The following is a 23,181-nucleotide window of genomic DNA, read 5'->3' on the forward strand; positions in this document are numbered from 1 at the left end:
GTAAGCCAACATACCGGTATGGCTGCTGTTTAGGGGCCTATAGTTTCCAGAAACATCAATGAGAAAGATTCTACCAGCCACTAAAGTGAAGTAATCTTCTTGCTGATGAGAACCATGCTAGAATATATCAAAACAGAACTTCAAGACAGGATATTATGGGTGGATCAATGGGCAACTGTTTATTGCAAACCTCATTCGAATACTGGCACAGGATACCAATGTATTGTGTAGAAGGCGGGGATAGTGCTCTTGTGGTTAGCTATTGCCAGCCGGAAATACTACATAAATTACCACCCCTTAACGGTGCTTCGTTTTTGGTCGAACGGTATATTTTCCGGTTCTCAGTTATCTTTCCACTAGGTATTGCGTTATGCACGGGGACGAAATATTCTAGACGTGGATTTGCAAGATTGGCCGACGACCCATGTCATTGCACTCGGAGTATCAGTCAATTATTAAATTTAGTTGGAAAAGGCGAACCCGGCTGCATGTTCTTACCGGTTAAGCAATTGTTATCCAGCAGGACTAGATAGTACTTAAGTCAATACAAGTCCCGAGGTGGTGGTCTTGTCCAGGCTCAGTGGTGGCAGTAGTTATCCGGTGCTAATTGAAAATGACTCGGTCGCCTTCCCCGTCTGGCTCAGCACCAGCTCTCGGAACAACGAAAGACAGCTACGGTAACGAGAATATGGTGAGTTCACCCGTCATTCCTGGTTAGCACGCCCATTTGATAATGAGTTCTTGAAGCAGGCGGCGACTTCTACCATCGCAGCATCCAACGAAATCCCGGATATAGACTTCGAGACCGAGCGGGATTCAGGAGCAGGGGACCAGCAATTCGATCATGGAGAATCCGGAGAGGACACTATCCCCCGAGGATTGGTTGAAGAATGGTTGCTCCAAGCTTGTTCCGCCATAGATAGACTTGACGTCTTACAAGAGAGCACCAAACAACTCCGTGCTCTAATTGGACAATTTCCAGGTGTAGGAGTACCCAGTGTAGGAGTACCCGAAATGAAGGGGCTCGCAAGAAGAGAAATAATGAGCGATACAGAGAGCATCGTGTCAAGCACAGAGACCGAGCCCTTGCAAGGCAATTGGGAGGTGTTGACGGATCAGCTGATTCCCGAAATCCGATACAAACCGTGGAAGGATACGGTTTATGGTAGAAGGCGAACGGGGAAATATTACTCCATTGAAATACCACTGAATGAACCAACCCATACGGACATAATGTTGATCAGTAAGGAGGACCCCATAAGCCAAGACAAAAGAAACCCTGGACCTGACCAAGACCACCCACCTCGCCCTGAAAGATTGCCGGAACGCATAAGAATCAGCTCCCAGAGACTAGGATGTTTCCTAGGGTACGAATTTGCCAATGGCTCCCTTGCTTTTGGCGCTGGTTATTCAGATCTATCTATTCTTCGACCATTCAAGTTGCTCATTTACCTGGACAAGCAACTTCGAGCACGAGTTCAAGCACTGGAAAAGCTTCATACTGAATTCCAGCAAGGTGATCTATCCCACTATGATGAGAAGACGGCCATTCACACCGACTGGATAAGGGGAAACTGGAAGGGAACCCCCTATGACTTGAAAGATTTAACGGGAATCTTAAAAGATTGTCGGTGTCTCTTTGAATTTATTGACAAGCAGCTCATTCCTGAGCAGACTCGATTGGCAGCTGGCCCTGAAACTGTACGGTTTTCGGATTTGTGGTTTCTCTTCCCCCAGGGCTCTCTGGTCTATGTGAAAGATTCTAGTGTCCCCCAGAAGATCTGGAAGGTCATACAAGCGTCGGGAGGCCGACGAGCCATGAGTGGTCAATTTGAGAGCAATGAATATCAATTTCCCTTCACAAGCTTTCAGCTGGACTGCTACTACCTTGATCACAACGGCACTTGTTTTGTGCAAAGCCAGAGAACTTTTCAAATAAATGAATTCGATGGCGAACAGCCCGTCGTATCCCTGTCAGTCCTGCCATTTATTGTGGCAGAGAGAGATACCGACCTTGTCAATAAGCAAGCTCTGTTGGAACGTGGAAGGCAGTTTGTCCAATGTACACAAAAGGTCTCTCACCTCGAATTCAGTGGACGCAGTCAATATTTGACCCCGAATGGTGAAAAACTTGCCGATCTGGCCGACGGCGCGCAGAGCGCATTGTGCTTCTCCGAGAGAATTGAGGGAGAGGTCATGGTGGATTTCCCCCGTGCGCTGCAAGCAGTGCCTGGGTGGCGTATAGAATCTGACATCCCTAAAGTCACCTCGAGGACAGAACAAGACGTGCTGGTTCAAACAGGTGTTGACAAAGACTACCGGTGGCAGTCATTATTATCCGACCAATTCTTAGAACCAGAAGGGCGCAAGTGGCTCGCCTGGCGAAGGGGAAATGGCATCCCAGTAGAGGATGACGACCTCCTGTTGCTACCAGACCGCGTGTTTGCCTTTGTGTTACCGAGTAGGCGATGGGGTACGTTTATTTCATCTCTCATTCACCAGCGAAGCAGCGCAAGGAAGTTACTAAATATCAGCAGCGTGTTTGCAGATTGGCAAAGCGCCGGATGGCAAAGACCACCTACGTGAGAGAGAGCCCGAGGATAACCCATGGGAGAAGCTGCAGCTCCCACCAGGGCACAAAAATCTAGTACAGTCTCTTATTTTATCACATTTCGCCAAACCTCAGTCGGCTGTTCAATTTGACTTGCTGAAGAACAAGGGTGGGTGTTTCGATCTAACAATATGAAGAAGATGCGGTTTAAGTTGATTACTGACTTGACCAATGCCTTAGGAAACGGAGTTATTATCTTACTACACGGCGTTCCTGGTGTCGGCAAAACTTCAACAGCAGGTAGGGCCCTCTACGAAGGGGTAGTAGCATGGACATTCGACGAAATCAAAAGCTAACCATTGCGTAGAATGTGCGGCTATCAGCAATCGGAAGCCATTGCTTCCAATTACCTGCGGTAGGAGACTATACCTGGCAGTTCACATAAATCAACCTAGTAGCTGACCCAAGAAATTTGCAGGGGATCTTGGCCTAACACCGAAAGAGGTCGAAGACAAACTGAAAGAAATCTTCCGACTCGCACAGGAGTGGGGCTGCGTGATGCTTCTTGATGAAGCAGATGTGTTTCTTGCCCAACGCTCAGCAACTGACACAACCAGGAATGCGTTGGTATCCGGTGAGTGAGACGTCTTCCAAGTAACTATATCAGTGGATTGACTGATATTATGATAGTTTTCCTTCGTACGTTGGAATACTACGAAGGTATCCTTTTCCTCACAACAAACCGCGTTGGAGTATTTGATGAAGCTTTCAGATCGCGCATCCACATGTCATTGTACTACCCATCTCTCGAACGCATGCAGACGGTGCGGATTTGGGAAAGGCATATTCAAGAAGCGGCCAAAGCTGGCATTCATGTTGATGGCAATTCCCTGGTGGATCTTGCCGACAAGATATATGAAATCCAAAAAAACTCCTCGTCCGGTGCAGTCTGGAATGGCCGGCAGATTCGCAACGCCTTCCAGAGCGCTCTCGCCTTGGCAGCTTTTCACTCCCAAGGAGGACCTGTGAGTCTTGAACGTCGCTACTTCGAAAATGTTTTTGAAGTATCGGACCAATTCAGCAGCTACATCTGGACGACCAAGAATTATCAAACTGACGCGGACCGTAATCGGCTAGGCTTGATCAGACGAGATGATTTTCGCTATCAATCAATAAGTACAGGAGAAGCCACTTTGCTGCAGCAAAGACAGTATGGCGGTTTGGAATCAACATATGGTCAGCGGGCTCCACAGTCATCGTCAAACCTGGGCGCGCAAAAGTTGCAGCACTCACAAAGAGGACCAATGTCGGGTCTGTCATCTTATCCAGTTCATGCTCAAAGGCTTGACAATATCCAAGCTGCTGGTATGCGGCAGCTGAATACCGGTATCCCGTCGACGGAAGAAGACTATCACCAACCCACAGTAAGGATGTCGAACAGCATCAATCTACAAGCAGTAGATAGCACAGCGCTGCCGCAGGAGCCAAACCAGCCTCTGCAATATCCCCTTCAGCAAGCGATTTACGGGACACATGACTCCCGACTTGTAACCCCACCGACTCGCGATGCAATGTTTGCACCTTCCCAAGCGAAGCCTCGATCGTGATGTCAAAGATGGGGAGGGGGGCCCTACGAATCTCATTCGTAGTTAGGCTTAAATCACAACTTCCATATGAAGATGAAGGATTGGTCATTTATCTGCCTTTTATTGTATGTTCTAAACTCGCAGTTCCACAGAAATTGAAACTCTTCTTGTTCCTTTCTACCGTAGCTGAGCTACCTACGTCCATTTCTTCGCAATATTGATTTCTAGACCTTGAAACTTTGATCACGGCCCTTGCTTCAGGCCCCAGGGATTGTCGAAAATGTAACCTTATTATAATGTTCGTTGGCTAACAGGCCTAGGGTATGGCCAATAAGTGCAGTTTAGCCCCAGAGCTTCTAGTTTGGATCTGAAGTATCTCTTCCCTTCTACAGCGCTAGCAATGCTAGAGAAATTTGGGTTATGCATGTCTAAGGGACATTTCACACAGCGGAATAATGTTAAACGTTATTTCGAATGATGTTGTTGCAACGCTGACAAGACATCGCACCACACTATTGAGTAGATGGCTGTTCTTACAATTATTCCTGACCACAATTCCAACAAATTAATTTATCCTTCTACGACATAATTATTGTTGAAATTATATGGTTTGCAATTATCCTATTAAGATGGGTGTATAATAAATTGTTGGTCCAATATCCATTGAAAAGTAGTTAGGGCTAATGTACAAGTGGACATACATCTCGCTGGTCCTCACCCTGAAAGTTTGAACTTTGAATTAACACCTTCTCGCAGTCTTCTCTCTAATAGACGAATATTTAGATTCAGGTACCACAAAAAGAAAATGTAGCATCGTGCTATCGCGTCGTAACAGCTTCGTTCTGTCCACGAAGTAGCACCGCGGAACCTTCGGTCATAATGGACACAATTAGGGTGGTATATGGCTGTCAGTTTGAACGATCCTCGGAGTTCAGTCCAACATTCGAGGATTCTGGCCTGCTCTATTTCGGCGAAGGCGAGACCCCGTGCCTGATAACCGAACAAGTAGAAATTATGAGCCTCGACTCAGTGATCTATATAATGTCGACGCCGATCTCTACATTGTTTTATTTCTCGTGACGATCCTTACCCCCAAGCTACAGCTTCAACTTTTCTTGTCATTCCTTTATTCAAGATCTTATGCTGTTATACCCGAGATTTTAGGAAACAAGAAAGATGAACGCACTCGCTGCTATCTCCTTGCTGGCTTTGGCTGCTACTAGCTTTGCTTTGCCAAACCCTACTCCTATATCCACCGCTTTGGCTACTCATGGACTTGCCGTCAACGGTGCCGTGGCAGTGCATACCGTCGCTGTTGCTCTTGACTATGCCAACCACCCTAAGTACATGACCATTGTTGTCGTTAACAGTCACGGCGACACCATCACCACATCTCTTGACACCAACCCTGGTGCCCCTACTCCTGCCTCCGGAGCCACTGGCGCCGGTACCATGACCAACGGTCAGACAGCTTCCATTGCTGTTCCCACAAACTGGATTGGAAACATGGCCATCAATGATGCCCTTTGGGGAATCACCGGTGATGACAGTTTGATTGAGTCTAACTTTGTGGATCCTTACGGAGGAACTGTGGCTGTGGCTGATATTGATGTCAGCTACGTGTATGTGCATTTTCCTTTCTAAATTCCCTCCGATATGAGATATAGATAGCTGATATTCGTACAGTGACGGTTTCTCTGTTGCCATTGTCTGCCACTGCGGTGGACTCAGTGGCACCGCTGTCACTGGATGCAACAAGAACTTGTTCAACCTTAACACCTGCCCAGTGGGTTCAAATATTATCTACATTATTGAACAATTTTCTAATACGATCTTGAACAGGACAACGATAGTGAAAATGCTTGCGTCAACCCTCTCCGTAGTGACTTGTCTGCTACTGCTCCCACTGAATTCTTCGCACCTTGCGAGGGTGCTGCTTACACCTTCCCCAACGACAGCGCTGCTAACAGCTTCGGTACATGCCAAACCGGCACATATACTTGCTGTATTGGCGCTGCATGCGCTGCCAACCCTAACCAGCCTGCTTAAGTTCATGTTGAGCTGCATCCTGATACTAACGGTTTCTCTGGTTCGACTGCACATATTTAAAAAGGAAACGATTATGTATCGATTCTGTTTTGCGACACACACTTGACTTCTTGTACATACCTAGTTATATCTTGAGGATTGTATCTCAAATCGAATTGGTCCTCCGGATTCTATCCATTGGGATTTCCGTATTCAAAATGGGTTAGAAGAGAAGGAAAGACACATACGGTTTAATATTGTCACTAAGCACAACATTTAAATTGGATTAGTAGTGCAGATAATCCATCGATTCTTTCTTAACTACATCTCCGTCAACGGCTATTAGATGGACGTAGAGTTGATGCCACTACGTAGTCCCTTCTTCCTAGAATGATTCGCCTAGAGAATCAACTAATATGTTCACCAATAATATTGTAAAGATGGGTTGTTGCAATATAAGCCGATCCTATCACCTGTTGGCTCCTACAAGTTCTGACCTGTACATGTAACCCTCCCTGCCCTTATCTCGGATATATCGGGATCTCAAATTAGCTGGCTACCAACCCCCGAAGTAATTCTTCACCGTGAATCAGGTGTACCTAGGTAACTTAGCAGCTGCCGATTTCGGGCTTACGAAGCTTGAAACCAGGTACCTAGGCCATGAAGAGAGTGAGGCGCCGGGTCTAAGATCCCAGAGTATACCGGATTGGGTAACCGTGTCAGTATCGAGCAATCAGACAACGAGATTAGTTAAAGTCAATCGGGGGCTGTGTAAGCTTCTGGCTGACAGTACCCCGCATCAAATCGGACGAGGTCTCGCGTGATGAGCGATTTACTCCGTTGTTCTTTCATCTGTCTTGGATGTTGAAGTGACGAATATCTACATTTGCACATTTCAATCGCCGGATAGAGCATTTCAGTCATACACTGTCAAGAGGTGCTTTGGTATCCCTAGTCGACTTTGATAGGAAGGTGAGAGATTGGGGTACAATTACCACCGTCCTGAACGAAATACATCAGCTCGTATTCAGCTGCTTTCACTGCAATTGTACAGAAGCCGGTAAAAGAAAAATGGCACCAACAATGACAACCACCACAAGCACCTCCATCCTTAAACTCCCCCTCGACACCCGCAACGACCCATCTCTCCTCCAGTTCAACCAACTCCTCTACATCCCTGAAACCGGCATCTGGGCGCCCGGAAAGAAGAGCACGCCCATCTTCGATTTCTCATCTCACTTTGATCGCTCATCGGTCAGTTGGTTTACCGACGACTACGTCGGATTCAACGGGGATGTTATGGCACAAGCGAAGGAGATTGCCACCACGGCAATTTCCCAGGAGCAAAATGCGGCTGAGGAGATCCCGAACCCATCAATAATATTTAAACTGGCGAGGACTCATTGGTACAACGACTCGAAATGGACGGTGACCAAACCCGTATTCGAGCAGCGATTGCTGGATGCGTTGGGAGATGAGAGCGACGTCGACTCTATCCGTAAGCAGAAACTACAGAATATGGAGAATGCACAGCAAGAACAACAACAAAATGATATAGTACTGGCGGAGTCATCGTCGCCAATGTTAGCATTTGGCGTGACGAACATCGTTTTTCCGCCGAATTCGCTTCACTCCTCCCACCCGATTACGGTTCGACCTACTAACGCTACGCGACGTAGCCAGAGCTTTGTGCATGACTCTGTCTCGTATGCTTGGGACGTTAACAAGAGATTGTTTCCCGGTGGAGGCGGTGTTCTCAGTTTGTACAAGGGAGTTGGCTCAATCAGTAAGATAGAGATTGGAAGATATCAGAGTGACAATGGCAAGGTTATACCTGGAGGGGTTATGGTGATTGATTCCGACGAGGTTGATGTTCTAATTGCGGTGTTGAGTTTGTTGGCGGTGTTGTCGCAGAGGGATAGTTTTTCGTTTCCTACGAGCAGGCAGGTTGCTTGATTATTTGTTGTGTGCTGTACACCCAGGTATCTTTGTTTTGTTTTAGTTTAGGAAATTGAATTCTCAAAAGCATTATATTATAGAAATTGATAAACCGTCAAATGTTGGCTATGTGCCCAGCACGTAGTTGATATATGACATATTATGAAATTATTTGATGATAGATGATATTAGTTACCACATCTTATAAAGAATTAACCCCAATGCAGAAGGAAGTAGAATCAGCTAAAACTGTAAATGATATCTCGTCTCGATCGTGAAATGCATCGCTCTTTGAGGGCCTAACGCGGTATATAATACCCAGAAACAGCAAGGTTCTTATCCTTGAGTTCATCCGTCTCCGTTCTAATACCGATACGATGAAATGGAATATGTCCAACCATCGTCTGGCCTTTGAGACGCACGTTAGCATATCCATCCTTGGCTTTGTCCCATATGCCAGACTGTTGTTTCTCGGGCTCGCTGCCCTCGACGGGTCTTTGACTACTTAGTGAACCGGGCACATAATGGGGTTGCCATGCAGGGCTATCCAGCATATTGCGTGTGAGTTCAATGTCGCAAACGTCGAGAAGCATCTGCTCTTCGGCTTCGGCTTCGCCACTGGGATTACCAACCAAGGCAGCGTTTGGCTTAGGTGGACGGATAAAACCCATGATACGAATCTGAATTTGAGCTGTTGGTGGGATATCCATGTCTTCGAGTATTTTTATGGACGTGATGACTCTTAATGCTTTGCGCGAGCGCACGTTTGAGATTCGCTCCTCAGAGACAGTACTTGAAGCGGAAATAATACACTGCAGCCACGGCTGTCCTACCTCGACTTTCTTCTCGACGTTGGTCGTACTTTTCTGACTCGTATGGAGAAATTTACACCAAGAAAAGTAGTGACCATCTAATCGTGGCAAAATTCGCCCGGGGACACTTTTTAGGCGAAGCTTCTTCGGCAACCCGTTGTGATCAAACGAGGGTGTTGCCACTTGTATGTCAACCTTTGCAACAAAGTCGACGGGATATGGCGCGACCGGACCAGTCTCAATGTTTACATCTACCATGCCGAGCCGAGTAAACGCTTCAGTTTCAACCTCATCATAACGACCAGTGGCATCCTGCATACCCGTGCCAACGCGGTTTTGCAACCCGCTCGCCGTGTATGCAGTCTGAAGAGCCAGTTGAGCTTTTCGTGATGGCATAAGCGGCTTTGTAGCGGTCTGTATCCGAGATGTTATCGGAGAGACAATAGTACTTGCCGTACTTTGTGCGTACATTCCGCCAATCCATAGCCCTAACTCCAGTGGCAGCGTGCTCAAACTTGCCCCTCGTAGAGATGACGGATCTGATGAGGTTGAAATCACCCGAAAGACAGGGCTTGTGCAAAGAACTTTGCGTTTCTGCTCGCCGCGGCAAAGAACTAGCTGATAGTAGCCGTCAGTCGTCTCAACAGGTACGCGGATGATGGCCGTTTCTCGAAGCACATGAGATTCCAGAGGGGTACCAAAAGCCTTCTTTCGAAACCGTTTGATATCTCTCTGCCAAGCACGTTCATCGCTGGCGTTGACTTGATCCGGCTTAATGGCCAGAGTTGGTGTTACATTAAGCCAGCTGTCATTTAAGCCAAAAAGCGCCTTTGCTTTCATGCCGGTCTTTCCAGACCATCCTTTACACTGCATCCATATTGTGCGGTCCCTGGGCAATGGTTCGTCCACAAAAATGGAGATTGCAAGGAAAGTATTGCTTCCCTGATAGAATACCACCCCATGGGAATGCCTCAGGATGGTGTAGTGTTTATTGCTGACAGTAGGATGTGCTATCAAGCCCCCGACAAAATGTCTTGCTTCCTGGAATGCCTTTTGAGCATGTTCCGTGGCAGCTTTTTTCCAACCCCCAGATGCCGGTCCGGCCCCAGGAGATGTTTCGCTTACGGACGAGGTGGTCGTACTTGTGGAGAAACTGGTACCTTCCAATGAAGGAATTGCACTGCTCGAAGCCGAAGAGGGACTGGCGATGAGATGGCCATCCGTAATTAGAGTGTGTATAGGCGGTGGGGATGGGGTATGAAGAGAAATATTTGGACGGTCCCTAGGTTGTGTAGCTTGTGAGTTACGAATCTGTTCTCCCAGCTGATTCGTCTGGCTTATACTTGTCGCGAACGAATGGGTATTCTGATTTTTCGGAGCAGATGCTATGTTTTCGCTACTAGCGTTCTGGACACCGATCGGTTTTCGACGAATCTGAAACTGCACCGGGACTGGCTCTCTCTCGCTATATGGAGGAGGTAGCATGCTATGCTGGATAATTCCTTGTTCTTGCTCCGACATGATATTTATTTTCGTTCTAACGACTCCTCTCCACTTGGTTACGGCGGTCGTGGCCGGGACATGATGAGGATATCGCTTCTGAGAAAAGAATTGAATAGAACGTCGTACAACTTGTTAGTCAAAAACGAAATCAGAAAAAAAAAAAAAAAAAAAAAAGAAAGGAAGTCGAGGATGAGCTCGAATCGAAGATCAAAAGGAGCTTCCGTCATCCCGCAGATTCCGGGCCTATCGGCGGCTCCTTATTGGCTGATGGGTACTCGTGTATTGTTACCGTTCGAATAGCTTTATCTGTGGCAAATCTGCTGAAGCCCCGTGTATCAGAGTGTATTAGGGTTAGCCGTTTCTTCCATTCCCTCTTGTCGATCTTCCCAAGAGCCTTCTGGTGATTCTAGCCATCTGATATGTTTTCATTTGGATCCCTGTAATGAAAACAGTTTGCTGATACAGAACTTCATATAAATATTTCGATATAGTAGTAGCAACGGACTGTCCGTGGACCTTCCACGGGTCCGCGTTGGGTTAACTCGATGGCCAAGCACCTACTCGATCTATGACATTCTCTCCTACAAATCTTATTCCAAATCAGTAAGACATACATTCTAGAATAAAATACCGATTCGTCTATCAACGAGCTTCTCGTTAATTGATTCAACTCAACGGACCAGACGTCTTTTATCAACCAAGCAACCATCATGGCAGTCACCGAACTTGTGCTTTTCCATTTCAAGAACAGCCAAGGCATCGACGCCCCAGAGAATGAAGCCATAAAAGCAAATATTTCAACTGCAATCAAGGCGCAAGAATCCCACGCCTCGTACCCTGTTCATCTCTTGACCCCGGTTGAAGATCCATCATATATCTATCTTCTGGGTGGCTGGGACTCCGTCGAAACACATATGGAGAAATGGATTCCGTCAAAGACGAACCATGATCTTCTCGCGGGACTACAGGAGGATATGGAGATGCATATTCTGCGAGCAAACATCATCTTGACGCCTTTGCTCAGCCATGGACGACTGCCGATGGGTGGAGGTTAGATCCCGAAAAAACGGAAGACATAGAAAATAATGTGAAGGATGAATTCGTGCTTTTTAGTGGCTAGGGGTTGTAGAGGATCACCTCAAGTTTCCAGAATCAGAGGGCTTCAAGGACTTTGGGAAGATCAAAGAATTCCTTGAGGGGGTGGAGATCAGGCATGCTGTCCTATCGGTGACATCGTCGAGATGATTTCCCTGCTACTTGCATGGGTTCGTTCAATGAGCATATTTACAGATCGGGCAACTACATGGAAGCACATAAGAACATCCTGACTATTGCTGTCTTCAATGCCCATAATCAAAAATCGATACAAAATACAATGGACAATGATATGAAGAATCGAACCCCCCTCAGCCGACAACTTGTATTGTAATCTACCTGTTTGACGTCTCTATCACACAAGTTCCAAAGCTTGTTCAAGATCGTTGATGATATCGTCCTGAGAGAGATGGCTAATGAGCTTCTTGTCACTAGGTGTGCCTTGTTGGACTTACTATATGCTCTAGCCCAACCGAAACACGAACAATAGCATCATCAGCATCTTTGATCCCTTCCCTGGATGCCGAACGTCCCTCGGGGAGGTAAATTAAGGTTCTAAGGATGTAATCAGTTCTGAAGCCAGGAACATGCCCTAATAATCACTTACTGCGGAGTTCCTAGTCTACAAGTCGAAACAAAGGTCAGCAATCTCATCGTTCCTTCCTGGGAAATAGAACCATACCCATTCGAAAGCTTAATAAGCTTTAAATTATCGACAAGAGCGGCTACTTTTTCCGCTCCACCCTCCTGTAGACCAAAATAAAGCACTGCTCCATACCCGGCATTTTGACGGAGATACTTTTTCGTACGTGAAAAAGTGCGATGCGTCGTGAGACCCGGAAACACAACCTTCGCAACTTTTTCATTCGTTTGTAGCCATGCAGCAAGCGATAACGCGTTACTATTATGCCGATCTACCCTAGGGGACAGACTCCCAAGCCCAGCCAAAGCAAATGATGCCGCAAATGGATTCAGACAGGGTCCACCGTCACGAAGAATAGCCATCCTCATGTATAGAATGTATGCGATATTGCCAAACTGTTCGACAAAGTTCATACCATGGTATCCTGGTGAAGGTTCTGTGAGATGAGGGAATCTTGAAGAATTTGTTTTCCATGGGAACTTTCCGCTATCGACAACGATCCCAGAGACAGTTGTGCCGGTTCCTGTGACCCATTCTGATGTTGAGTTGATTACAATATCGGCTCCGTGGTCAATAGGGCGGATAAGGTAACCTGCAACACCAGCCGTGTTGTCCCTAGGAGAGTTAGACTGTTATTTACTCTACTTAATGACCACGGTTAACTTACACAACGAGAGGAACACCTGCTGCATGGGCTACTGATGCCACCGCTGAGATATCTGCAATTTGAAGGCCAAGGCTGCTGATACTTTCAATGTATACAGCACGCGTCTTCTCATCAATAGCATTACGGATGGAATCTGTATCATTGATATCGATAAACGTGACCGTGATGCCCTGTGTTGGGAGGCGATATTTGAACATAGTGTACGTTTCTTCGGATATTGTAGCAGACGCAACAATGTTCTCACCGGCCATTGCTAGGGCGGCGATAGCCATCCAGCGCGCCGCTTCTCCTGAGCTAAATAAATCCATTAGCATCTGTACCAGGTCTTCAGATATGAGATATTTACGATGCAGGAAGAGCTGCAGCGCCTCCTTCCAATGCTGCTATCCGTTGTTCGAAGACCGCTGATGTAGGCTAGATAAAGTCAATTCCTAGCTTCCCTAGTAGACAGAGGGAAGATCTCTCGGATGAGGCCTGAGCTATTGAATGAAAATTCATACATTTCCCAGCCGACTATAAGCGAAGTCCTCTGCCTTTCCAGCAAAGATATCAGCTCCATGCTGGCTATTGTTGAAAGTAAAAGACTGCAGCGATACATATCAGCAATCATTTAGATTTGAAAGTGACAACCGGATGAAGCATACAGTCGATGCATATAATGGAGTAGTTAATGATCTGGTACCCTGTTGAACATCATGGACGTTTTCTCTGGCATGGAAAGATTATTCAGCACGTCACGACACTGAGTCAAATGTATTCAATAGGTGCACGCTACCCTGTATGTAGAGCTAGGCTCTCATATTGGAGTGGACGTTCCTGATCTGACATGACTTCCAGAGAGTCGTATCGAATTGAAAACCAGATCAACGTGATCTTCGGACAACGATAGAAGTCAGAGTCGAAGAAGTTGTTTGTTAGTTATAAGTTTCGTATCGCGTGATTCCCCACCAATATTCTTCTTAGCTTGTGTGGGGTTACTTGCTGGCTGTTCATGAAAATTTGTTTGGCTTTGGTTGCTGGTTGCGCAGATCTTGCAAGACAAGTCTGGCTTTGATATTGCTTTTTCTTTTCCTTTGCTTTTGTGCGATGTCGTTTAGATCTTCATTGTCGCAAGCGTCTTTCGAGCTTGACGGATGGTCAATCGGTTGATCAGTAACCCTAGCCCTAAGACAACCCTAAGTGCCCCGCTGCTGAAAATGAGGAACGGATGAGCCGTGAGAGTTGCATAGCTTCTAGCACGGCTCTTCCGTGATGCACCGGTAAAGTGGAGGTCATGAGTTGAGGATCGGAGTCATCCACCTCACAGTTGGCGAGTCAGGTTATCGGTGTATGGACAATGATTATGTATGCCACAACGCTCACATACAGTAGATGGACAGAATCTTCGTAAATGAAGAACAGCTAAACGGAAACGGTCACAAGATCAATGGAGAAAACATTTGTGGAAATACAGATATATATTTGAAGTCAATTCTACCACCATCGAAGTGCCCCCGAGAAGATCTCAACAACTTGAATTACCAGACTTAAGTATTGATACCTACCGGTTCGGAAAAAAGTATTTCGAGCACTAGACTACTCATCGGCTCGAAAGTTAACCAAAATGGGCGAGTCATGATTCTTCATTTATGGCTGTTCACATGGCTAACCTAGACTCGTGCTCTGTTTAAGCAGGAATAGAAACACCACTGTACGTGATTCTAGGTGCTGGCGTGGTTGGCCTCACAACGGCACTGGAATTGAAGACCAGATTCCCGACCTCGCAGGTCATTGTAGTAGCCAAACATCTACCCGGCGACCAAAGCGTCGAATATACTTCTCCATGGGCGGGTGCAAATTGGTTATCAATGGCCACCGATAATGGCGTACAGGAAGAGTGGGACGCTGTGAGCTTCAAAAAGTTTGAGAAGATATCGCAACAGTCCCCAGAGTGCGGCGTCAGACGGATGGATATCAGAGCCATATTTGACTCTCCGATAGAGAATGCTGGAATTGTGTCTCAAGGTACAGGAAAGATTTGGTATGAGAAACTGGTCGGTGGACTATGCGAGGTGCCTAAGCACGAACTCCCTCAGGGTTCAAACTTTGGATATGACTTATCGACGTTCATGATCAATGTACAGTCATACCTTCCTTGGTGAGTTTATTTGACCTTTATAACATAATGAGTGCACAAATTGATTGTCTTAGGCTTCAAGTACAGGTATTGAAAGCAGGGATTGACTTACGTCGCTCCCAATACGACGATATCAACGGTCTATTTGACAATTTTCCGACTGCAAATACCTTCCTTAACTGTACAGGTTTGGGATCTTATAGCTTGAAGGGGGTCGAGGACCATAATGTTTACCCAACAAAGGTGTGCTATTATTTTTACTATCTCATATCTGTTACACGACTTCTTGCCCTTGACTCTCTATTCCTGTTTCTAGTGTAAATTTCAAATGGGTGCTTATTTATTCAAGGGGCAAATACTGTTAGTCGAAACACCTTCGAAGCCTCTCGAAAAAATGTATTTTCGGTCACCCAAACGAGTTGCGAGCGACACAACATACGTGTTTCCTCGATATCCACACGGGGGAGTTGTCCTTGGTGGCTGTCGGTTAGACGGAGTATGGGATGGAAACGTCGATTTGGATTTTGCCGAAGATATCAAAAGAAGATGTTGTGCTTTATGTCCAGACCTTGGCAAGCCAGAAGATCTCAAAGTATTGTATCATGCGGTTGGATTGAGGCGTAAGTTATTATCCCCCAATATGTGATTGCGAATCTCTCAGATGAGGAGACTGATAGCAAAAATAGCCAGTCGGAAAGGCGGGCCTAGGATTGAAGCACAATTCTACGGTGACAAGATGGTGGTTCATAATTATGGTGCAGCTGGAGCTGGATATCAGGCGTCTTGGTAAGTGCAAGTAGTATTAACCAGCGACCCTTCTTGAAATCGAGTCTGACGCTTTCTAGGGGCATGGCGAAGCATGCTGTCGATTTGATTGTCCAAAACTCACGCCTATAACGTATTGTATGGGTCAATCAATAAATGATGACAGCTTTCCTTAAGCATAAATTATTTCTTGTGTACTCTCTTTATTAATCGATTCAAAGGGGTCTGAAAGCGCATAAGTACCGTCATTGAGCATACAAAGTCTTATATTAGGGTCCAAGAGTTAATCATAGCAATCCTGCGTCTTGGTCGAAACCTGCTAAATGATCATCTAGCGCCTGACTAGAAAGGAGAGATCCCAACCATATCTGAGTCCAGGAGCTATGATTTTGGAACCGCGCAAATTGTCTCCTGAGTGTCGATGACTCGCCCACTGCAGCATTCAAGAAATATATTCTTCTAAATAGATCTTGGAAGTCGGGAGGTTCTGGAAATCCACTACCTATCTCTACTTCTTGATCCGGATCTTGTTCGGTGGATCGTCCTTCATGCCCTAACTCTTGTTCCCCTAAATTTATTGCGGAATTTCCAGTGTAGATTGTGGCGTAATATTGAGTAAGTATTCCGATAACATCAAGCCACGACTGAGCAAGCTTCCACGTTTTTGCCCATGATTTCAAAATGGCAATAATACTTGCAAGATATGACTTTATTTCCTGATCAGTATCAGACGACGTTTCAGCCCCTTCAATCTGAGATATGTCATTCACGTGAACTCTCCATATCCATACATTCGCCGCGCAAGCTATTGCAATGCCACTAAATGGAGACGTAAGGTTCGCACGATCGACATCGTCTCCTTGAAAAAGCAAAGTTGCAATCTCAGTGATGCGCTGAGCGTATGCTAAACACGACTGTACAGCAGCCGAATCCCTGCCACTCTCTGATACGAACAGGGTCTCGAAGGGCAGAAATCCATGTTGCGTGGTGCATTGTATATGTAGAATAAGCATTTGAAGCAGTATAAATTGACTCCCTATTCCAAGAAGTTTGTGAGAAGCGTAATTCTCAGGTGACCAGTGTAAACGATCAGGTAATTGTGCGGTCCAGGTCTCAATTGTAAGCTCCATTTGCCTCAACTCGATCTCAAACTGCGCAGAGGAACTCGTTTCTCCAATAGCCAAATTTGCAAATAGATCTGTACATCCGCCCCAAAGATTGATAACTCTAATGACATATGCGAGGATATCATCATTGGAAACCTCTCCTAGGAGTGGCTGATGGATATTGGGACCACTGTATGCCTCGCCAAAAACATAATGATGGTTTGGGCATGGCAGCTGTATTCTTAATTTATGAACACCGATCGCCTGAGGACGCGCCATTACATAAGAGACCAAGCGATCCAATATGAAAGCAGTCCACATTGCCCGGCGCCGTCTCTCGCGTTCGACTGCCGGATGACGCTGATGATACTCTTTTCCAAGTCGTAAAACCTGCGCCATACGGATCGCCAAACCAGTATAAAGCCAGGCCAAATTACCACTACCTGCGATAAGTTCTCTCCATCCCAGTAAGGCGTTGGCTAAGATATTTTCGACCGTTGGGTGGAACGAACTATCCCTTGATAGTGTCTGGCCAATGAGTGCCAGTCGATTTGATACATCGGGGCCATCCTCTCTACTGAAGTACCGTTCTAAATCATCGTCCGCAAGCTGTAGGGCCGCCAAACTACAGATGGCTACTCGTAAAAGTAGGGGCTGTTCCAGGAATTGTCGGCCTTCGAACGTCGGCCTGTGAAAAGCGTGGCCTACTAGTGAGAATTGAGGGGACGAGAAAAAAGCCTTGGATAAACACAAAGCTTGGTCTCCCGAGAGAAACTCATGCGCTCCCAATGGCGAAATCATAAGTGGCACATTGACCTGTCCGGAAGAAACGTTCCCTGACGGCCACTGGCATTCATCATCAAATCGAGCACAGTTGTGGCACCGAGGTTTCGCACCATTGCATTTGACTTTTCGTCGTCGACTAGTAGGCCTTAGCGCTAGTGATGGTAGGGCGGGCAGACAACTTGACGGAGCATAACATACCATGGCAGACAGGCTTGCAATGTCCTCGGTCTCTTCCGCTCAGAACCTGGAATGGAGTCTCCATCTCCATCTATCTGTTGTTGCTGTCTCCGCTTGCCCACTGTGCGAGATTGCGAATCAAGAGACATTTCTTTGGTTCTGTATCCGTTATCATCAAGGCACTTCCGGTTTAGTGAACGAAAAGAGATCAAGATTGCCCCGCATAGTACGGCTCTAAGCGAGTAGAAGTATTGAGAGAGTGAGCGGATGGGCCGCGCATTGTCAAGTAAGTTTCCTCCGAAGAACCGCGACAACCAATTCGAACTGATCCGTCATCTTCTCCACCTCTACCCATGTATGCATATGTTTAGGCTAGACACATGCCAATGACTAGAATAGTTGTGATTCAAGTTATATATTTATCTGAATTTAAGTTGATTCTCTCCTAGTAATCCTGCCATTTTAATCCGCACATCATCTTTGCATGCTAAAACCTTCAGAAATCTCACTCATCATGACACCAACAATTCTCCAGGCCGATGATACGAAAGTCTCGTCGTCGATAAGTTCCGTTGACCCCAATATACTCCAAAATATGGATCCTGAATTCATATCATTCTATGAGGAGGTACTAGCGAAATCAAAACCAACGCATGAAGTGCCCATTGAAGAAGTCCGGGCCAATCCTTCCAAGTACGCAGCCGTCTGGGCATATGACAGTAAAGACGAGCCACGTATTCAAAATTATGATATCGAGTCCAAGGATGGAGCTCTTGTTCCTATTCGGTGTTACTATCCAGACCCTGCTAAGTTTGGGCTCGGACCGTACAGCGTTCACATCAATTTCCATGGTTTGTGCCTGTTTCGCCGTTCCCTTTTCCTGGATCCCACAGCACAGCATTTTTGATTGTTGATTTTAGGTGGTGGCTTTGTTTTTGGCAGTTTCCATGCAGACGCTAAATTTTGCATGACGCTACGCGATCGTCTAAGTCTGGTAGTCGTGGATGTCAACTATCGCCATTGTCCTGGTGAGTTTTGAATATAAATAAGAATGCTTCAATTGGGTGTCGCTGATGACTGGAATAGAGACAATAATGGGGAAAAATATTGAAGATGCATGGGCTGTCTTGTCCTGGGTAAATCGCCAGTTTTTGAATCTTTCCATGTCTGTCGAACCTACAACTAACAAAGTTTTTTTTTTATATTATACAGGTTCGTGATTCAAGTGGAAAGCTAAACATTATCAAATCATCCGTTTCTCTCGGGGGGATATCAGCAGGCGGCTATCTAAGTTGTATTCTCCAACATCTTGCACGAGATGACAACGTTCCTCTGAAGCTCGTTATACCAGCGGTACCCCCAGTTACGGACTGTTGTTCCTATAAGAAGCTCGAAGACTCTCCATATGAATCGTTTCGTCGGTACAGTCGAGCCCCTCTCCTCAATTGGGCGCGGCTATCATATTTTCAACAGTATGCCTTCCCAGATGACAAAGTGGATGAGATACGGTCACTTTGGCCAGAATGGTGGTTAGCACCAATAAAGGCACCAAATTTCACCAACCTCTGTGACACGTTCCTCATTACAGCTGAGATTGACCCCCTACGTGATGAAGGAGAGGACTACGGGAAGAAACTTGTTGCAGCAGGTAATAAAGTTACTTTTAGGAGGTTTGTTGTATATATTTCCCCTGGCTGTCATGCTTAGCATTGCCCACCATTAACGAGGTCTTAAGATACCTAGGAGTTCCTCATCCTTTTATGCACATGACCGATTACCTACAAAAGGCAAGAGACTATGACGAAGACATCATATCGACACTAAAGGCGGCGCATGGGCTATAAAGTATAAATGCATGTACCAGACATTACACATCTAGATGATATTCGAGATGGTAAATCAGTATCATACCTACATATGCCGAATATCTGAAGCCGACCTGCGAGTACTGCAAACAATAGGATCAGGGCTCTATGCACAATAAATGATAAGAGATACTCCGCTTAGGACTATCTAGGATCATGAAACGTGGACAATGGCTACTCACTGATTGAACTTACTGTGGTTAAAATACTTTGAATCGAGTTAGTGAAAATCTATTCAAATTAGGTGTCAGGTGTATCTAGGTAGCTATGCAAAGTCATCAAAAGTATTAAGGAGGGATCTTTCAAAGCAAACAAACAGGTCTAAAGCAAAATAGTCATAACAGGCAACAAGACGTGACCGACAATTTGGTTAGCCACGGGCAAAATCGATGTCCAGGCACTAATCTTCCAACCATAGGGAGCATATAGCGCCATATAGATCACACAGGCAGTCAAACAAGCCATGAATAGAAGAACCATCTTAAAGGCTTTGAATACTCTTTCCATACCAATAAAGAAGCCACCAGATTCAAGTTCCTTGGCTGTTGATGACCACTCAATGGGGAGACAGAACATGTGAGCCAGGAGAGCATAAGAAATATGCCAGGAAACACCTCCGAAGAAAATGACTACACGAGTAAAGTTAGTTATGAAGTGAATACATTAAAAAACTTTCAAAAGAATAGAACTCACCGAAGAAGGGCAGCCACGTGAACGCCTCTATCAGGGCCCAGATGAATGGCTTATCACCCAACCGCTGTCTGTACCATGCGAATGCAATTGGACTGACGAAGACGAAGATAAAAAGTGTGCCGCAAAGCATATCCCAACTGGGGAGATAACTGTGATCCAAGTCGGCTGCAATCCAACCTGTCAGGAAGTAGTTCGTAATCGACAGGGGAAGAGATGCGCCGATAGCATAGTAGGTTCCAATATATCCGAGAATTGTGAATTTCGCCGATACCTTCATATTTGACCAGAGGAAGCGACGGAAAAGTTCGGTAAACGGGCCACGATATATCCATTGATAGACGGGGTGGAAGATCTATTCAACGGATTAATTGTTAGTATGAAACAGAAAGAATTCATAGGTCAAGTATTGGAATTTATTGGACGTACCAGCTCAGAACAACCATACGCATACTTCTCCCATCGCAAGAGCTCATCGAACGCGGTGAGTGACACGCCTTCTTTGAATTCGCCCTTATCTACAAGAACTTAGCCACGAAATCATCCTAACACAAGTTATGCATGAATAGAAACATACCGTAAGTTGCAAGGCGCACAACGAAACCCGCAGTTTGCAGCCGGAGCGACATATCAAAATCTTCAGACACATGGCTTTCGGACCAGAATTTTTCAATACCATTTTCCATGAATGAGACACTTTGAATGGCTTTCCATCGGAGGAAGGCATTGTGTCCAACGAATGGTGCACAATCACCATTACCGACTGAGAATCTGATGAGCAAATAGACGAGATTCGTGAAGTAGGTGACTAGAGAATTGTGAGTTTGGTTTCTGTTATAGCAAACTGTCGACACTTACTGGCATTCTCGAAGAAGCTGTGAATTACTTGCATCACACCAGAGGCATGCTGGATGATAGCGACTTCAGGGCTTTCCTCCATTTCCAAAGCTCCGAGAGACAGACAGTCAATAGGCTGAGTAAACGTTAGCAATAACTTGATATCAAAGAATGAATAGACCTACCACTCGAGTATCGCAGTCAATAAGCAAAATGATCTCTCCCATACGAATATTTCCCTCTGCCCAGGTCTTACCTCCATCACCGTCAAGAGCGGTTTGCAAAGCTTGCTGATAGAGTTCCTCTTCTTCCTCAATTGATAGAGACTCTTGAGTTCTTCCTTCTGCATCAGCCTTAGACTTCATCAAACGCAAGAGCTCATCCTCAACACGTAGACTAAAACTGAGGCCGTAGTTCATGTTTGAAGCTTTCTTGAATTTTCCAGCTCGCACAAAGCCGTCTTTGCCGTGACGCGGTCGAGCACACCATCCAATGTTGTTAGCTTTGTAGAACTTCTTTCTCATCTCAGCGACCTCAGGGTTAACAGCTTGCATGCCGTCCTCGCAAACGAAGATACTGGCTGTACCACCGAGTGATTCATAATGCCGAATAGCAGGCATCAAACTTTCAATTGTAGGAATGATAACACCTTTAAGGCCTTCTTTGTAAACAGGCATCTGAATGGTGACATGTGGGAATTGATAACCCGGATGACGCTTGAGACTTGGAGGCTGCGAGCTATAAAAACGTGAGTTGCCAAATTTGACGTCGTTCATAGGACCGAACATCTGGAAACCAGTACCAATAATGACGATTGTGAAAAAGAGAGTGAAGAACATGAAGATGGGTAGTGGTGCAAGCAAGGCAATACGAGGAAGCATCGGAGTTCCAAGAGCCTTGATTTCAATGATAATCAGGCGTACAGCGAAGCATTCAATGACCATCAGCAAACACATGGCGAGGCCAACCATGACCGAGTGTGAGAGCAGAAAGGGTCGAGCAACAGGTGTCGCGGATTCTTCGTCTTCGGCAGTAAGATCTACCTCATCGAGTACGACTAGACCCTTCTCGTTCGAATGCGTGTAAGCTCGACTGGGGCTCTCTGAGATTATACTTGGTGTCCGATGTTGGTATGGAGTTACACCTCCTGGCCCATTCATTGTCAAGGGACGACTGAGTCTAGGGCTTTGTGTTCCTGACACCATCATCGTTCCCCATATCTGCCATGTCAATTAGCTCTCTAGTTCAACATATGAACGTGTGAAGGTTAGGGATGGCATACTGAACCCATTAGCTTAGTCTCGACTTCAATGGCGTGTGTCATGAGCTCATCGGGTGAGTTTGTCCAGATGAGGACGGCCTTTTCTTGTCTTGAGAAGCAGCAAAAGTCTCGCCTTCTCACATTCGAGCCATCGCCAACTAACGCACTCAATGAGTCCACGACAGGAACGGTGATGTTATGTGGTGACAGAGTCACTTCTGAATCGTTCTTCCCGATGCGCTTGAAGATCAAAGCTGTGATATCTGACGACATTGTGAAGACAGCCTGAAGGCCAAGATTGGCGCTAATTAATTGCAGGTCGGAATCTGTATCATCCGGCTTTGAAACAAATTTGGCTTCCTCCTCTGTTTCAGGCTCAACACGAATGATGATACCAAGAGAAGAAGTGAGTCTGGCAGCTGGATCAGGGTGTAACCAGCCTTTCTCCTCAAATCGACGATAAAGGAATTGCGCCATCTGATACCAATTTTGAGCTTCGAATTGCACAAAAGGATAGTCGCAAACTTACAGTGACTGAACGGGTGTAGCTGTCTACATCCTTCATGCCCAGAAATAAGCTCTTTGAGGTCTGAGACCGAGATATTCTAGGATGAGCAGCTGCAGGAGGAAGCTGAATCTGAATTGAACCATCGCTTGAAGAGCTCTCGATGTCTTTTGGAGGCGCCGCAGAACTCATTTTGGTGACAACAATAACCGCAGAAATAATGACAGAAGCCTCAGTATGAGTATGATCG

At 45.9% G+C, this 23,181-nt stretch overlaps 10 protein-coding genes across 10 annotated transcripts; 6 read left to right on the plus strand and 4 right to left on the minus strand.

Moving 5' to 3' along the window:
* Positions 1 to 613: 613 nt before the first annotated feature.
* On the plus strand, positions 614 to 4,158 carry EYB26_003700 (uncharacterized protein; the record flags this gene model as incomplete). The annotated part of the gene is made up of 7 exons (XM_054262994.1): positions 614 to 691; positions 748 to 2,473; positions 2,538 to 2,720; positions 2,792 to 2,851; positions 2,919 to 2,966; positions 3,030 to 3,185; positions 3,242 to 4,158. The coding sequence occupies 7 exons, from the start codon at positions 614 to 616 to the stop codon at positions 4,156 to 4,158; spliced, it is 3,168 nt and encodes a 1,055-aa protein (XP_054118969.1).
* A 1,155-nt stretch (positions 4,159 to 5,313) lies between these two features.
* EYB26_003701 (uncharacterized protein) lies at positions 5,314 to 6,186 on the plus strand (the record flags this gene model as incomplete). Its single annotated transcript, XM_054262995.1, has 3 exons — positions 5,314 to 5,759; positions 5,824 to 5,923; positions 5,980 to 6,186. 3 exons carry the CDS (start codon positions 5,314 to 5,316, stop codon positions 6,184 to 6,186), a joined length of 753 nt encoding a protein of 250 aa, XP_054118970.1.
* A 1,062-nt stretch (positions 6,187 to 7,248) lies between these two features.
* On the plus strand, positions 7,249 to 8,121 carry EYB26_003702 (uncharacterized protein; the record flags this gene model as incomplete). Its single annotated transcript, XM_054262996.1, has 1 exon — positions 7,249 to 8,121. The coding sequence occupies one exon, from the start codon at positions 7,249 to 7,251 to the stop codon at positions 8,119 to 8,121; it is 873 nt and encodes a 290-aa protein (XP_054118971.1).
* Positions 8,122 to 8,402: 281 nt separating this feature from the next.
* EYB26_003703 (uncharacterized protein) lies at positions 8,403 to 10,436 on the minus strand (the record flags this gene model as incomplete). The annotated part of the gene is made up of 1 exon (XM_054262997.1): positions 8,403 to 10,436. The coding sequence occupies one exon, from the start codon at positions 10,434 to 10,436 to the stop codon at positions 8,403 to 8,405; it is 2,034 nt and encodes a 677-aa protein (XP_054118972.1).
* A 692-nt stretch (positions 10,437 to 11,128) lies between these two features.
* On the plus strand, positions 11,129 to 11,473 carry EYB26_003704 (uncharacterized protein; the record flags this gene model as incomplete). Its single annotated transcript, XM_054262998.1, has 1 exon — positions 11,129 to 11,473. The coding sequence occupies one exon, from the start codon at positions 11,129 to 11,131 to the stop codon at positions 11,471 to 11,473; it is 345 nt and encodes a 114-aa protein (XP_054118973.1).
* A 395-nt stretch (positions 11,474 to 11,868) lies between these two features.
* EYB26_003705 (uncharacterized protein) lies at positions 11,869 to 13,651 on the minus strand (the record flags this gene model as incomplete). Its single annotated transcript, XM_054262999.1, has 9 exons — positions 11,869 to 11,913; positions 11,969 to 12,068; positions 12,121 to 12,135; positions 12,196 to 12,771; positions 12,824 to 13,117; positions 13,170 to 13,237; positions 13,324 to 13,407; positions 13,468 to 13,531; positions 13,599 to 13,651. The coding sequence occupies 9 exons, from the start codon at positions 13,649 to 13,651 to the stop codon at positions 11,869 to 11,871; spliced, it is 1,299 nt and encodes a 432-aa protein (XP_054118974.1).
* Positions 13,652 to 14,426: 775 nt separating this feature from the next.
* EYB26_003706 (uncharacterized protein) lies at positions 14,427 to 15,836 on the plus strand (the record flags this gene model as incomplete). The annotated part of the gene is made up of 6 exons (XM_054263000.1): positions 14,427 to 14,430; positions 14,504 to 14,960; positions 15,014 to 15,182; positions 15,256 to 15,559; positions 15,626 to 15,725; positions 15,785 to 15,836. 6 exons carry the CDS (start codon positions 14,427 to 14,429, stop codon positions 15,834 to 15,836), a joined length of 1,086 nt encoding a protein of 361 aa, XP_054118975.1.
* A 155-nt stretch (positions 15,837 to 15,991) lies between these two features.
* Positions 15,992 to 17,922, minus strand: EYB26_003707 (uncharacterized protein; the record flags this gene model as incomplete). Its single annotated transcript, XM_054263001.1, has 2 exons — positions 15,992 to 17,732; positions 17,795 to 17,922. The coding sequence occupies 2 exons, from the start codon at positions 17,920 to 17,922 to the stop codon at positions 15,992 to 15,994; spliced, it is 1,869 nt and encodes a 622-aa protein (XP_054118976.1).
* A 365-nt stretch (positions 17,923 to 18,287) lies between these two features.
* Positions 18,288 to 19,617, plus strand: EYB26_003708 (uncharacterized protein; the record flags this gene model as incomplete). The annotated part of the gene is made up of 5 exons (XM_054263002.1): positions 18,288 to 18,624; positions 18,694 to 18,801; positions 18,860 to 18,909; positions 18,986 to 19,443; positions 19,509 to 19,617. 5 exons carry the CDS (start codon positions 18,288 to 18,290, stop codon positions 19,615 to 19,617), a joined length of 1,062 nt encoding a protein of 353 aa, XP_054118977.1.
* A 342-nt stretch (positions 19,618 to 19,959) lies between these two features.
* Positions 19,960 to 23,123, minus strand: EYB26_003709 (uncharacterized protein; the record flags this gene model as incomplete). Its single annotated transcript, XM_054263003.1, has 8 exons — positions 19,960 to 20,267; positions 20,332 to 20,683; positions 20,758 to 20,846; positions 20,906 to 21,136; positions 21,187 to 21,301; positions 21,351 to 22,385; positions 22,448 to 22,903; positions 22,956 to 23,123. The coding sequence occupies 8 exons, from the start codon at positions 23,121 to 23,123 to the stop codon at positions 19,960 to 19,962; spliced, it is 2,754 nt and encodes a 917-aa protein (XP_054118978.1).
* Positions 23,124 to 23,181: the final 58 nt, after the last annotated feature.

Source organism: Talaromyces marneffei, chromosome 2 (assembly GCF_009556855.1).
Source record: "Talaromyces marneffei chromosome 2, complete sequence".
NCBI classification, from domain to species: domain Eukaryota; kingdom Fungi; phylum Ascomycota; class Eurotiomycetes; order Eurotiales; family Trichocomaceae; genus Talaromyces; species Talaromyces marneffei.